This window comes from Electrona antarctica (genome assembly GCF_951216825.1).
Source record: "Electrona antarctica genome assembly, chromosome: 4".
Classification (NCBI taxonomy): domain Eukaryota; kingdom Metazoa; phylum Chordata; class Actinopteri; order Myctophiformes; family Myctophidae; genus Electrona; species Electrona antarctica.
In genome coordinates, this window is record NC_136809.1 from 53,128,688 (window position 1) to 53,145,088 (window position 16,401).

At 41.9% G+C, this 16,401-nt stretch overlaps 1 protein-coding gene across 1 annotated transcript; it reads left to right on the top strand.

Annotated features, from left to right (window-relative positions):
- Positions 1-277: 277 nt before the first annotated feature.
- LOC306921365 (5-hydroxytryptamine receptor 4) lies at positions 278-1,342 on the top strand (the record flags this gene model as incomplete). Its single annotated transcript, XM_079498476.1, has 1 exon — positions 278-1,342. One exon carries the CDS (start codon positions 278-280, stop codon positions 1,340-1,342), a length of 1,065 nt encoding a protein of 354 aa, XP_079354602.1.
- Between the last annotated feature and the right edge of the window lie 15,059 nt (positions 1,343-16,401).

Consider the following 16,401-nt stretch of genomic DNA (forward strand, 5'->3'; position numbering starts at 1 on the left):
TCTATCAATTGGGTGATGATCATCTAGCAGTTATTTAGATTTGCATGTCGAAATCAAACAAACAGTTTGTAAATGTAGGCTACTATAATCAACTATTTACAACAGGAATTTACATGGAGCCGGAATCCTGGGAGCTATTTTGTTTATCTCAGATCAGGTTGTTTTACCATAAACACTGGTAGAATTCCAGACCTACTACCGCAAGCTGCAGGCCAAGGGACTCAGTAAAACAAAGTGTCTCTGTGTGTGTTTTGACAGATTTTCCGATAAGGAGACCATGTTGGATAACAGCAGCGTGGATTGGCAGGAGCTGCATGCCAACACATCTGCCTACGGCGACCATGTTCGGCCCTGTTCCACGATGAGGAACCCCGTCTCCAGTCTGCTCCTGTACGCTCTCCTCACGTTAACCATCGTCTGCACGGTGGTGGGCAACCTCCTGGTGGTCCTGTCCGTCGCCTGCTTCAAGCAGCTGCAGTCACAGACCAACACCTTTATCCTGTCCCTGGCGGTGGCCGACTGCCTCGTCGGCCTCCTGGTGATGCCCTACAGCATGATCCGGACGGTGGAGGGCTGCTGGCTCTTCGGGGCGCTCTTCTGCCGGCTGCACTCGAGCTTGGACGTGATGCTGAGCACCGCCTCCATATTCCACCTCTGCTGCGTCGCCTTCGACCGCTACTACGCCGTCTGCAACCCGCTGGTCTACCCGTTAAAGATGTCCCCGCGCCGCGTGGCTTTCCTCATCGTGGTCTGCTGGGCCGTCCCGAGCCTGATCTCCTTCGGGCCCATAATGCTCGGCCTCCACGCCATCGGCCTCGCGCACGTCTCGTTGCCCGACGACGTGTGCGCGCTGGTGCCCAACCGCGTCTACGCCGTCATGGCCTCCCTGGTGGCGTTCTACCTGCCGATGGCCGTCATGCTGGTGGCGTACTGGAAGATCTACCGCGCGGCCAGGCGGCAGGCCATGCAGATCAGCGCCATGGAGAGCCAGATGGCTTCGTCTCGTTTCTGCGCGACCAAAGACTCCGGCAAGAAGCAGCGCAACGCCATGAGGAGGGAGGGGAAGGCGGCCAAGACCCTGGGGATCATCATGGGCGTCTTCCTTCTGTTCTGGCTCCCGTTCTTCACGGTGAACATCGTGGACCCGTTCGTGGAGCACGGCACCCCGGGCGCCGTCTGGGAGGCCATCACTTGGATAGCGTACAGCAACTCCTCTCTGAATCCCTTCATATACGGCTTCTTCAACCGGTCCTTCCGCAGGGCGTTCCTCATGATCATGGGTTGTAGGATATGCCTGCCTGGCTTCACCCCTGGGATCAATCTTTCGGAAAGAGTTCAGTGAAGCACGCAAGATCACCGGTTGGACTGTAATTTGTGAATTATGTTAGGAACGCACGCACGCACTCACAGTCACACACTATTCCAGTGGTTTTCAACCCTTTTCATGTCAAGGCCCATTATTCATTCGGCATTTGAGCCACGCCACGGACCACCATTTGATGAGCTGTAGCCTCGTAGACATAAAACTAAAGCATATTTTTGTTATCGTTGGATAGGATTCCATGCTGAGAGATAACAGGCAAACATTCATTAAAAAAGTTCTTCTACATTCTCTAATTGCGTAGACTTCTTTGTAAATTAAGTAACGCAGATGTTTAACAATATTGAACTCGTCTTGAAGGTGTAAAAGGAAACCAAATGGACCCTATAGGGTCCATTTGGTTTCATTTTACGCTCTCAAGAGTTAGTGCGGCGGTTAAGCTCATATATGGAAGGTATTGTGCATTTTATGACTAAAGCATGAAACTTTCAGAATATCATCTACACACCCCAAGGTTTGATTTCAGACGTGGAACCACTTTCTGACTGACCTCTGGTGACCTTGAGGGGTCATTGACCTCAGAATTGCATTTTTGCAAGTTTTGCTCCATTATTTTCCACTATAATAATTATTTATGTTTGTTAAATGGAAGTTTTGTTCTAATGAATGACAACTTAAACCCCAATAGTCTACAGAAATGGTGAATCATGTCAACTTTTATGATTTAATGTTATGACATTGTAATAACATTAAAAAGATCTAGGAGAGCGGTTAAGCTCATATATGGAAGGTATTGTGCATTTTACGACTAAAGCATGACACTTTCTACAGTGCTAGCAAAATAAAATAAAGATGCAGCTCTTCATACAGATACAAAAAGGACTGTATGAAGAGGTATAAGGAATTGGTGCGGAGATGGTCAAAGCCAAGAAAGCTGCACAGGAGCTTGTGGCAGCAAAGAGTAAAAAATGACAAGAACCACAGAAGATATAGTTGTCGTTATTTTAACATTATTGTATTGGTCTTAAGTTTTTTGGAAGAAAAGACTTGATTGATGAGTTTGTTTGGTTTTTATATCCAATGAATATCGTTACAGTATATTCAAAGGTGCTATAGGGCATAGCAGTGGTGGCCATTTTCTGGTTCCATCCATCCAGACTCCATTCTTTTTCTGGTTCCATCCATCCAGACCCCATTCATTTTTCACATATAGAGATTTCCAAACAATATATATATATCAATCATTCTAAGCCTATGTAATCAAGCCATCCAGGATCCTGGTAATTAATGACCATAAATTCTGTGAAAAACAAATGAAAAAACCTCAAAACAAAGGCTATTGTATATTATATAATTAAATATTTAAAAAGAAATCACAGAATCAAATGTTTTATCGTCATGATTCAGTAGGGTCCTGGATGGCTTGATTCTATAGGCTTATTCATTTTTTATATAAATATTCGTAGAAATCTCTAAGGGAAAAAACAATGGGGTCTGGAACGATGGAACCCGAAAATGGCTGCCAATGCTACTGTACGCCCTATTCATCTCATGATTTTGGTTTTGGGGGCAGTATATGGCGAGCGTTCAGGGTTCATATGTTTTGGCGGAAGTAACTGTTGGATACTCTTAAACCTCCTACCAGGTGGCAGGAGTTTAAGGAGTTGTTGGGAGATAATATGGTACCATTTCTGTCATAACACTTGCTACCAGTGACATCGATGGAGAATCCAAGCGAATATAAACTGAAGAATTTATATTTTTGGAAAGTTAGCTATTATAGAAGTCATTGTTCTCACATTAATACAAAATCAAATTAAAGCATTTAAATGTTCGAAATGAACAAACCTGCCTACCGACAATGTCACCGGTAGGCAGGTCTCTGAACTGTCCACAGCCCTACTCTGAGACACAGACTGAGTGGACAAACATTGTACCATAATGAGCACTAGTGAGTTCACTTAGAACCACAACCTCACACTCAATGGTCTTTTACCACTATCTTCATCATCTCTCTCCTCATTCCCTTCAGCCTCTACATCTTCTTTGTCTTCATCTTTGTGTATTAGACCATATATTAATCATATTGGAAAATTCTGTTTTCTGCTTCAATTAGGTTATTGCTGCTCAAGGCCGTCAGACCTTTGAGGTCAGGGGGTAGTTGGGGATTAAGGGTCTTGCTTATGTATACCTCGACACATTGCCGGGGCCTGGAATTGAACCTGGGACCTTCTGTTTCCCAGGTGGCTCATTCAGCTATAGCCATCCTTCTTGTGAATGGGTTGTAGAAGTTCCAACAGGAACTGTATTGAGAGACTAGGTAGGCATTGTACTTTCTCACAGGGTAGGAGAGTAAATCTGATAACACTCGATGCCTGCTTTTATCACAGACATGTTCATCAATGTTCCAATGCAGCCAATGCATGACATCAGAGTGTGCATCATGCCATGCTTTCAGATTCCAAGACGTCCGATCTACCTCATGAGCCACTGCTGCCCCGTCACTCCACTGTCATAAAATAGGCCGAAAGACGAATTATTATATACTTTATGCAAATTATGCAAATGAGGAACAATTTCATAATTTAGTTATGGCAAGAGATTAATTTATGTAACATAATATAGATGATGAATATAGATTACTCTAAAACAACCTTGATATGTTGACTAAAAGCAATAACACTCTATAGCTAATTCCTAATTTGTACCTATGTTTTACATAATTTATGCCAATTATGCTAATGAAGAAAGGGTGTATGACCACCATAATAACAGATGAATTTCTGGATATCACAAACATAGACTTTGACTCTTACGTCACCTTTCGAAGTTAAATGGATGCAAAATGATAGCCATTTCCAGTTAATTTGCTCATTAAGCAATTGATTTGCTCATTATGCTAATTACTCAAATTGTCCAACATATAACTTTTAGCAAACAATCATCATCTGCCAGCCTATAGATGACATTTTAATCATAAAAGTTTAAAGGAAACAACATTTCTGGGTTTAACATGGGCCCTATGGTGGTTTACAGCATGGTATGACAGCCCGAAATGTGTACAGCCTCTGACAATTTCCAGATGTAAATTCAGAAGTGTTTCCACGTCTAAAAACAAACTTCATGGTATATATAAACACTGTAGAAAGTGTCATGCTTTAGTCATAACATGCACAATACCTTCCATATATGAGCTTAACCGCTCTCCTAGATGTTTTTTAATGTTATAACAATGTCATAACATTTATATCATAAAAGTTGACATGATTCACCATTTCTGTAGACTATTGGGGTTTAAGTTGTCATTCATTAGGACAAAACTTCCATTTAACAAACATAATAAATTATTATAGTGGAAAATAATGGAGCAAAACTTGCAAAAATGCAATTCTGAGGTCAATGACTCCTCAAGGTCACCAGAGGTCAGTCAGAAAGTGGTTCCACGTCTGAAATCAAACCTTGGGGTGTGTAGATGATATTCTGAAAGTTTCATGCTTTAGTCATAAATTGCACAATTGGTTTGGTTATCCGCCGCACTAAGTTAAAGATCTCTTAAGGGTCCATTTGGTCCGTTTGTTTACCAACTATACCCATCATTTAGCTGCAGGGGGACCACCTGGAATGTACTCAACTACCACGGGTGGTCCCCGGACCACTGGTTGAAAACCACTCCTCTTTTCTGTTCTTGCTAAGTAGTTAATTAACCAAGGGTACACATTTGACCCCAAGGGCCACTTCACCCCTTTTTGATCTTATTTTAACCCATTTAGGCCTGAGGACGATTCTACAAATGCCTTCTAAATCCTGACAAACCTCATGTTTCTATATGTCAGTCGTTCTCATACATTTTCATGTCAAGGACCCCCAAGATTATATGTAATTGGCCGCCGACCCCCCATCTGAAAATTGTTGTTCCAGGGACCCCCCCAGAAGCAAAGATTTAAGTTAAAGATGACTCTGAAAGAATATTAAAAGATTTGCGCCACATTTTCACGTTTTTTCAAAAATAGCAGACCTACAAGCTCGTAGCGCGGCACTCGGTGCCGCGCTATGAGCTTGTAGGTCTGCTATTTTTCAATAGCTAAAGAATACCATAATGCTTAAAACACCAAAAGGGGTTGATGTTTAGGACACAAGAAACACTTTCCTGGTGTTTTTAACGTGTGTAATATGTGTTTCTATTATTTGAGTCATGACGCCATGTTCATGACCAAAATTTGTCATGAAAATGTGTTCTCACTTCCTTCCTGGACTGTTGTCTCAGTAAGACTTATGGCCATATGAGTGCAATTTTCAAATTGTGATAGTGTTATCTACTACAAATACTGTTAACATTGAGTGATTACAGTTTCTTCCAGCTGTGGAATAATTACCCTTTAATTTATTGAACATTGTAAATGGTGCATTTATGTATCACCTTTATCCAAGGCGCTTTACATACCTTACATACCCATTCACACACATTCACACACCGATGCCGGGGGAAACCATGCAATGTACCAACCAGCACATCGGGAAAAATTAGGGGTTCAGAGTCTTGCTCAAGGACACTTCGACTAACTCTGGGGGAGCCCACAGGGTTCGGACTGGGAGGTCACTCTACCCCTGAGCCACTGCCGCCCCTGAACATTGAACAGGCTTCATATAAACAAATGTTTTTTTGTATGTTTAAGTTGATTAAAGGTAGGGTACGTGATGTGTTTTTGGTTTAAAAGTCAAATCACTATTTTCTGATCATTGCTATAGAGAGTGTGTTCAATAACAGGGTCTGTCTCTCCAGCTCTTTGCCAATCAGAAGAAAGTTTTCTCATCTCATTTTTTTTTATAGTGTTCCAGTTCCATTTTGTCTGCTCATATCTTTGTGTCAACACTTACAATTCCACTTGTTTAATCTGTATCCTGACTGAGTTCTCTATCCTGATTTGATTGTTATACTGACCTGAAAATAAATGTGTTTAATAAAAAGCTGGAGAGACATGGAGACTCCTGTTGCTGAACAAACACTCTATATTCTATAGCAATGAGTACTATCACAATATAGAGCTTTTTAACACTTATTTTAACGGAAGAAAATCACTTACCCTACCTTTAATTGTGGAAATAGACGATTTACAAGCTCAAAATGCATTATGTTAGGAACGCACGCACACAGTCACACACTATTCCAGTGGTTTTCAACCCTTTTCATGTCAAGGCCCATTATTCATTCGGCATTTGAGCCACGCCACGGACCACCATTTGATGAGCGGTAGCCTCGTAGACATAAAACTAAAGCATATTTTTTTTATCGTTGGATAGGATTCCATGCTGAGAGATAACAGGCAAACATTCATCAAAATTACAGTTCTTCTACATTCTCTAATTGCGTAGATGTCTTTGTAAATTAAGTAACGCAGATGTTTAACAATATTGAACTCTTCTTGAAGGTGTAAAATGAAACCAAATGGACCCATTAGGGTGACTATAGGGTCCATTTGGTTTCATTTTACGCTCTCAAGAGTTAAAGATCTCTTAAGGGTCCATTTGGTCCGTTTGTTTACCAACTATACCCATCATTTAGCTGCAGGGGGACCACCTGGAATGTACTCAACTACCACGGGTGGTCCCCGGACCACTGGTTGAAAACCCCTGCTCTATTCTGTTCTTGCTAAGTAGTTAATCAACCAAGGGTACACATTTGACCCCAAGGGCCACTTCACCCCTTTTGCAACCAGATCTTATTTTAACCCATTTAGGCCTGAGGACGATTCTACAAATGCCTCCTAAATCCTGACAGTTTTCTGAACAAACCTCATGTTTCTGTGTCAGTCGTTCTCATACATTTGCATGTCAAGGACCCCCAAGATTATATGTGATTGGCCGCCGACCCCCATCTGAAAATTGTTGTTCCAGGGACCTCCCCAGAAGCAAAGATTTGAGTTAAAAATGTTTGCTCTGAAAGAATATTCAAAGATTTGCACTACATTTTCACGATTTAAAAAAAATAGCAGACCTACAAGCTCATAGCGCGGCACTCGGTGGTGCGCTATGAGCTTGTAGATCTGCTATTTTTCAATAGCTAAAGAATAACATAATGCTTAAAACAACAAAAGGGGTTCCCGCCCAAAATGGGTTGATGTTTATAGGACACAAGAAACACTTTCCTGGTGTTTTTAACGTGTGTAATATGTGTTTCTATTATTTGAGTCATGACGACATGTTCATGACCAAAATTTGTCATGAAAATGTGTTCTCACTTCCTTCCTGGACTGTTGTCTCAGTAAGACTTATGGCCATATGAGTGCAATTTTCAAATTGTGATAGTGTTATCTACTACAAATACTGTTAACATTGAGTGATTACAGTTTCTTCCAGCTGTGAAATTACCCTTTAATTTATTGAACATTGTAAATGGTGCATTTATGTAGCGCCTTTATCCAAGGCGCTTTACATACCTTACATCCACACACATTCACACACCTTTACATAGATTGTGCATTATACATGCACCAATTCACACACATTCACACACCGATGCCGGGGGAAACCATGCAAGGCACCAACCTGCACATTGGGAGCAATTAGGGGTTCAGAGTCTTGCTCAAGGACACTTCGACACTAACTCTGTGGGAGCCCACAGGGTTCGAACTGGGAACCTTGCGGTTTCCATCCGGTCACTCTACCCCTGCCTGAGCCACTGCCGCCCCTGAACATTGAACAAATTGCATTCTTTGGGGCTTTTAGGCTTCATAAACAAATGTTTTTCTGTATGTTTAAGTTGATTAAAGGTAGTGTACGTGATATGTTTTTGGTTTAAAAGTCAAATCACTGTTTTCTGATCATTGCTATAGAGTGTTTGTTCAATAACAGGGGTCTGTCTCTCCAGCTCTTTGCAAATCAGAAGAAAGTTGCCATTTCTCATCTCATTTTTTTGTATAGTGTTCCAGTTCCATTTTGTCTGCTCATATATTTGTGTCAACTCAACACTTACAATTCCACTTGTTTAATCTGTATCCTGACTGAGTTCTCTATCCTGATTTGATTGTTATACTGACCTGAAAATAAATGTGTTTAATAAAAAGCTGGAGAGACATGGAGACTCCTGTTGCTGAACAAACACTCTAGATTCTATAGCAATGAGTACTATCACAATATAGAGCTTTTTAACACTTATTGTAACGGAAGAAAATCACTTACCCTACCTTTAATTATTGTGGAAATAGACGATTTACAAGCTCAAAATGCATTGCATCGCGACACATTTGAACATGTAGATGTGCTATTTCCACAATCTTTGAACAAGTTTGAAAAGATACAGTATGGACATTTTTAACAAGGAAAATAACTATATCATCTCAAATGATTGCGATTAGGCGATCGTGTAATAATTGTGACAGACCTACAGTCTGAAATAAAAACCCACAACATCAGCAATACTATCCCATGCATTGTGTGTTATTGTATATCCACTACTGATGCTACAGTTCAGAATATAAACTATGGTTAACATTTTTTGGCAATAGTGCTATTTTCACTACATTTACATTGTGGTGTCTATAGTTGTGGCGATATCTTGATTAATGTGCCTGCCTAATTCAATAAACAAAGAGAAATACATTGGGCCGCGGTACAGGCACGTTCGAGTCCCGATCCCACAAACCTTGCTGTTTGTCAAGCTACTGTATCAAGAAATATCTTTAAAAAAAGACAAATCAATTGAATTATGTGTTTTTAAGTGTATACATAATATATAATATAATTATACCCACAGAACTATTGATGATTTAGTTTTTTGCTTGGAGGCTGCATGGTATTCCATCCTCTGTAGACTTTATTGCAGGCATTCTGGACTTATCTGTACACTAAATCCCTTGGCACTCTCATCTCGGCTCACAGTATATCCTATCACTGCTATGCCGATGACACACAACTGTTTCTATCGCTCTGCCACCCAGGTGGAAGAGCGCATCACTGCATGCCTGGCTGACATCTCACAGTGGATGTCTTCCAACCACCTCAAGCTGAACCCAGACAAGACTGAGCTTCTGTTCTTTCCAGCTAAGTCCTGCCCTATGCGGGAGCTGACTATCTCCGTAGACAACGCCCTGGTAACGTCTGTCCCGACAGCCAGGAACCTTGGTGTTGTCCTGGACAGTCAGCTCTCATTCAAATCACAGCTGTCACTCGATCCTGTAGGTTTACACTCTATAACATACGACGAATTAGACCGTTCCTCACCCAGGAGTCAGCAGCTCCTAATCCAGACAACAGTCTTGTCAAAACTTGACTATTGTAACTCCCTCCTTACTGGCCTACCGGCATGTGCACTTAAGCCCCTCCAACTGATCCAAAATGCCGCAGCTCGCTTGGTCTTCAACCAGCCAAAATTCTCACACGTCTCGTCTCCCCCCTTCTCCGCTCCCTCCATTGGATCCCGGTCGCTTGAAAATATGACAATGGGTGATTACAATTAATGGCAATTATATTGATTACAATATGGGTGAATATCTCCGAAATGTACTGTAGTGAACGGGACATTCTTTGTTTTGTTTTGTGTAGCTGAATATGGTCATTCATTTTCTGTTGACAAGGTTTGCTCATTCTCTTTATTCAGACCGCAGCCATCTTGCCAGCAAGGTGATACCTAGGTGACACTTCCCATAGACAGCCCATTCATCCAAACAGAAAAGTCCTCTCTAATTATATTAAACAACATCAAAATCACCAACTTTGCAGCTGTAGGGAAAGCTTGAATTATCCTCTTTCAATCTGTGTTTGTTTCATAAAAATCCACCATAGACATTTTATGAGCTACTTCCTGTCAAGAAATTCCTTGCAGATGATTTTTTTCTAAGTGCTGGAGTTTGGAAGCGCTGGTTGACTATCACTCAACAGCCCATGCTGTTTTGAACCTGTTTTGAATGTGCTATAATGCAGGAGGCAGCAGGAGGTTGCTTTACTGATAACGAGCGCTTATACGAGTATACTTAGAAAATAATCATCTGCAAGGAATTTCTTGACAGGAAGTAGCTCATAAAATGTCTACGGTGGATTTTTATTAAACAAAAACTTTACAGATTGAAAGAGGATAATTCAAGCTTTCCCTACAGCTGCAATGTTGGTGATTCTGACAGTGTTTAATATAATTAGAGAGGACTTTTCTGTTTGGATTCTCTATGGGAACCTTGCTGGCAAGATGGCTGCGGTCTGAATATGGAGAATAGGGGCAGCTGTGGGGAAAAAGCATGTTAGCATTAGTTCCAGGAAGTGAGGTACCAGGAACATCTATAAAAGTACAGGAAGTGAGGCGCGCCAGGGGTTCCATTAGGTATCAGAAAGAGTGTTTGGTGGTGGTTTGTCAAAGAGACTCTTTTAAGGCCAATACTAAACCAGAATAAGAACTTGATAAGCCACATGTAGTGTGCGGGGCTGGAAAACTTTGAGATCTGAAGAAGAAAAGTTTGCTCAAGGAACATTTCGTTCAGCTCTGAAATCATTCTGAGCTTTTGGACAAAGAACATTTCGTTTAGCTCTGAATCAGTTCAAAGCTTTTGGACAAAGGGGAACCTGCTGTGGCCTCCTGACTTGAAGGTTGGGTAAGGAATATATTTTTTTCCCCTTCTTGAGCAATGATTTGCCTTTTTATTTGATGATGTATTACTTGACCTGACCATTCACCATTCTGACCCCTCCGCGAACGGCTCAGAAGCCGTTAAGTATTTTTAATGTTTGTTAGACCGTTTTGGGGGTTCGTTGGGTTCGTTGGGTTCGTTGTCTCCTATAGCTCTTATATGCTTCTTTTGGAATATGTCAGCGTCATACCCACAGCGCAGAGACCCGTCGGAGAGGGGTAAGTCAGATTGCGTATTGAAATGAGCACGTCGCTTGAAGTCGATGAGACCGGACCCCGGGGGGTCCGGAGACGGGCTACCCATGTCCCCACCCATCACAACAGTGGTCCCCAGGTTGATTCTAAGTGGTGGTCCCTCGTTCACAATCAGTTGAAAACCTGTGATTTAAGATATAAAAAAGTGTGTTTGATTACTTTTGTTTTGGGATTACTTTTTTGATACTTATTGACTCATTGGAGACATTGAAAGGAACTTTACGCTGTGGGACTTTGCGGGAGATTGAACATTTTCATTTGAACTTTGAAAACTTGATTGTTCAATTGAATTAGTACTTTTGGTTGATCGAGTTTAAGTCAGATAATAATATTGCAATTTAACTTCAAAAACAAGTTTTGTGTATTCTGTTTGACCTTCAATACAGTATGGTTCTGATTGTTATAAGTTTGAGAACATGTCAAAATAAACTTACAAACACGGTGGTGATTGAGGACCATATTTGTTTCTCAATAGGGGCCATACAGAAACGTTTGGGGGAGTGCTGGAAGCAATATCTTTTAAAAGGGGGCGTTTCTTTGTACGCTATGAATGGGGGTTTGTACAGGTTGTCTGGTAAAGCAGGGATACAGGGTCCTCTTGATAACCTTTTACCATGATAACATGTCCGGGGCTTCCTGCTACGACCAAAGTCTGGTCAGTGTTTTCTGTTAGGAGAAGGGGAGAGATGGTCAGAATCGCGGATTCTAAGATTGCTTCCTGAACCTTAAATCCAAAGGACAGGCTCTTGTAGGGAAGGTTCTTGAAAAGGGCTTACTTGCCAAAGCTAGCCGGAGGTTGTGAAGATGAGTCCTATACCAAACGTACTGCAATGAAGAACTTCAGTACGATCATGGTCAGTGTCATGGTCAGTGCAATGTCAGTATCATGTCAGAAAGGGGGTACAGTAAGTAAGGGGTATTGGATAGGCACTGGCCCCTATCCAAGTGTTTCTTAAAACATATTTTAAGAAACACTGGTCTAAAGGATCGTACTGGAGAGTTCTAAAAAGCACATAAACCACAGGCGTGGTTACATGGTACACGATAGGCCCCGGATGGGGCAAATATTTAGTTTAGTCCCCAGCCCCCCTCCCCGGACACACTTGGGAAAAACTTAAAGGTATATTCAGTGATTTCACTTAATTCAAATATCACTTCTTTTTTTGTTTTGTTGTGATAATCCTCCCTACTAGTATATAGTGTGCTGACCATATAAGGAGTTCCTCCCTGTCCCCAGATAACCCCTGGATTCAAAACACCGTAGGTTTCGTTTTTGGCTAGGTGGCCCAGCCTTCATCCAATCAGGATAGAGAGGGGCCTTCTGCCAATCACGATCGAGCTGGGGCGGGCCTTGGTGTCGGTGCTGTTGGCCTGTCACGTGTCCACCCACTGTAGAGCGTGCATGTGCACATCTTCTTACCGGGGCGGACAGGGGGACTTTCCAAATCAACCAAATCACTGAATGCTCCTTTAAGTTAAACTTGCAGAGTGAGGATTACTTTTCCTAGGTTATCTTCTGGACTGGACTTCCGGATGTCAGTCGGTGACATCAATGACGAATCCTTGGTGTTTCTCTTTATGCGACCGAGTCAACTTTTCACTAACCTCGGTACCCGCAGGTTTCTTTTCACCATCTCCTCTCCTCATTTTTTTTTCTTTTTTCCCCCTTCATGGCCCCCCACAGCGTCTGGGCCTCGGTGCATTGCAGCGTTTATTTTTTGCACCATTGATAATTTACGCCTGTGCCATAAACCTGCATGTAAACCTATTGCATATAAAATACATGGAAGAAAAGTATGGCACATTCTTGGACTGTGAAGCCACAAATGACACTATACAAACAACCGTGATATCTTGGTAGCTTGCGGTATACAGTGCCAACATGCGGAAACACTAATATTGTTGCAGCCACACCGTATGCAAGTGAACGCAATCATGGCTTTATCAGTGTGAAGAATTACGCTGTTTATAGAAGCAACATAAATCAAAATCAGTCATCCAGATCTGAAGATAATTTGGTTCAACAGTATTCTGAATGTGTAATTTGCATTTGCATGTTGATATATCTTATTTTATTTTTCATGTTATTGGCAGTGTGACATTGCAAACGTGTTTGAAATCATGATGAACCCAGTTCGATGGACTTTTAGTCAGCCTGGTTATTGTAGATTGCTTCGATTGAACATGGTCAGTGGTGGAAAACATTCTCCATTTCTTTTATATTTACTTAAGTAAAAGTAGCAATGCCACAATGTAGAAATATCATGTAGGCCTATTAAAACTATCCTTGATCAAAAGTACAAAAGTATTGGAATCAAAATATTTTGGAGTACAAAAGTAAAGGCACACAACTTTTTGTTACTAATAGAAAAGGAAGGGTTTTGGATAAGGTTTCCATGCACACGACAGCAACGATATGTTTGGTTTGATTTGATTAAATGATGTTTACGAAATGATTACTGTCTGTACGACGTGGCATACGGGCAGGACCGGCTGAGTTCAACACTGGCACCGCAGCCAGCTAACAATAATAAAGGCCAGAATGGACCTCAGGATATTGTGATTGGGAAGGCGTATATGACAGATTGACAGAATGCGTGCGTGCGTGTGTGCGTGCGTGCGTGCGTGTGTGCGAGATTCCACATGGCCGTGTTTGTCTTAATATGGTAACATTTTAGAATACAGCCCAGAGCCCAGCTACAATACTATATATACTTCAATCTGACTTTCTTTCTGTCTGTCTGTCTGTCTGTCTGTCTGTCTGTCTGTCTGTCTGTTCTAGGGGCGATTCACAGTTCACTTGCATACCTCAGGTTGAATTAATTAGCATGGAAAAGTAAGCACACAGACAGACTATTATTTCAATATTTGGATTAATTCATGTGCAATATGTTATTATGTTTTACTTATTGAACAATCCGCGGGTGAATCTGCAAGAGAGAAGAGTTACGTACACGCTAACACGCAATAACCGGCAGGTGTTCCTGGTACAGGCCAGCGTGGTCAATAACATTTAATTCCTCCTTCTACTAAAGCAATCTTGAAATCTGATCTGAGCACTTTCCTCAATTGATAGCACAGTCAACCTTTGGCTTAGACTGGCTCATCAGTAAATGCATGAATGCGGGGGACAGTAGCTGAGTGGGTGGATGGTACTTACTAGGGAGGCCTTCTGGGAAACGAGAGAGGTCACCGGTTCGACCCTTGGCTCAGTATGTGTCAAAGTGTCTCTGAGCAATACAATTAAATGCTAAATGTTTCTTTGCTGGCTTAACAGCGGATAAGTGGATGGTCACTTACGTGGTGGAAACCTCCATGTATTTCGCCAATGGGCTCTGACCTTTTTACCTAGAAATGTCAATGGCGAGATTGCAGGGAGCAAAAGAGGAAAATGACAACATAATGGTCCAGCATTGTAAACTGAAGGGTACGATTTGGTTTGGACAGGTATGCTTTTCGTGACATCGTTGGTCCTGGGAGGGAGGGATGGGTTTGTTTGTATGTATACTGTTTGTGACATAATGCCAGACTGCATCATTGTAAAAAATGATAGTTTAGAACTAAATGGACCCTTATGGGTCTGTAACTCTGAGAGTGTACAAATGGAACCAAATGGACCCTCACGGGTCCATTTGGTTCCATTTGTACACTCTCAGAGTTAAAATTAACATTGATTTTACAATAATACATTGGGGTCCCAGAGATAGAAACGCTGTTAAAATGGCCGTCCGTAGACTAATGCATGTCAAACTGGGGGTCCTTGACATGAAAAAGTTGGGGAACCACTGTAGTACAGTACAGGATGTCCAAATGTATCATCCATCTCTTCTACTTCTTCTTTCAAAATGTTATTATATTATTACTGTACAATACCCATTTGTTTATTGGGTTTGTTAGAGAGCCGTGTTAAAAAAAAGAAAAACCTCTTACCAAACCCAGCTTATTGTGAGCCAGCAGGCAAGTTAAAACAATAAAATAAAATGAAAACGCAACATGGTGTGGCTTATTTGGGGAGTTGCGTATAAATCGAAGGAATCCAAGGAAAATCATTTTGACTGTTCAAGAGCAAAACGTGAATCTGCCTGTTATAGCGCCACCATGAAGCCAATTAAAAATAATGTCGGGTGGCATTTCTTCTTTGACGGGCCACTCATTGGAAGGATCTGACCCTTCCTCACCCAGGAGTCAGCCCAGCTCCTTATCCAGTCATATCAAAACCTGACTACTGTATTACTGGCCTCCCCGGCTTGTGAACTTAAGCCCCTCCAAATGATCCAGAATGCCGCAGCACGTTTGGTCTTCAACCAGCCCGTTTTTCACGTGGCTCTCCCATTTGTGGCTCAAGAGGTAGAGCAGGTCGTCCAATGATCCAATGGGTCGGCGGTTCGAATCCCGGCTCCTCCTGTCTACATGTCGAAGTGTCCTTGGGCAAGACACTGAGCCCCAAATTGCTCCCGATGTGCTGGTTGGTACCTTGCATGGCTTCCGCTGCAATCGGTGTGTGAATGGGTGAATGTAATGCACAATCTATGTAAAGCGCCTTGGATAAAGGCGCTATATAAATGCACCATTTACCATTTACCCTTCTCCACTCCCTCAACTGGCTCCCAGTACAAAGCAGTGATCACACAGGGAAGCTGTCTGTCAGAACCCTTCCCGCCACACGTCCCGGACTCTAAGCTTCTGGCTCCCAAAGAAAAACTGTGGACACAAACTGTCTTTTGTGTCCTTTTAGCATGCCAGTACATGATGTACTCTTCAAAATGTCACTACCTAGTGGCATCTCTCTTCCTCTTTGCATTTACGTTTTTTTATAGTCTCACTATTTATTAGCCCCTTTCAGAACCCTGAATGTGGGTATCCTGGATACCGACATCCAAAATACAAAAAAGGTATTCAGGGTTCCACAAGGGGCTAATTTATTTATGACTATGAGCTCTAAGCAGATGTCCCGAGGACAAAAACTAAAATGGATCTCTCGTGAGGATTCACAGTAATCCTTCAAATCCCATCCAATATGCATCCTTATGGTTGCCCAGAATTAATTAGGCAAAATCAACAGTGACATCTGCTGGGTATAGTGGGTAGTCTAATTGAATGACATTCAATGTAACATGGTTTAGTCATAATTTCCACTTTGCTCATCTTAGTTACTACATGGACACTGATCAGTAGCAGGCATGTCACAATAGGTTCAGTGGCCTTGGGGTTAGTG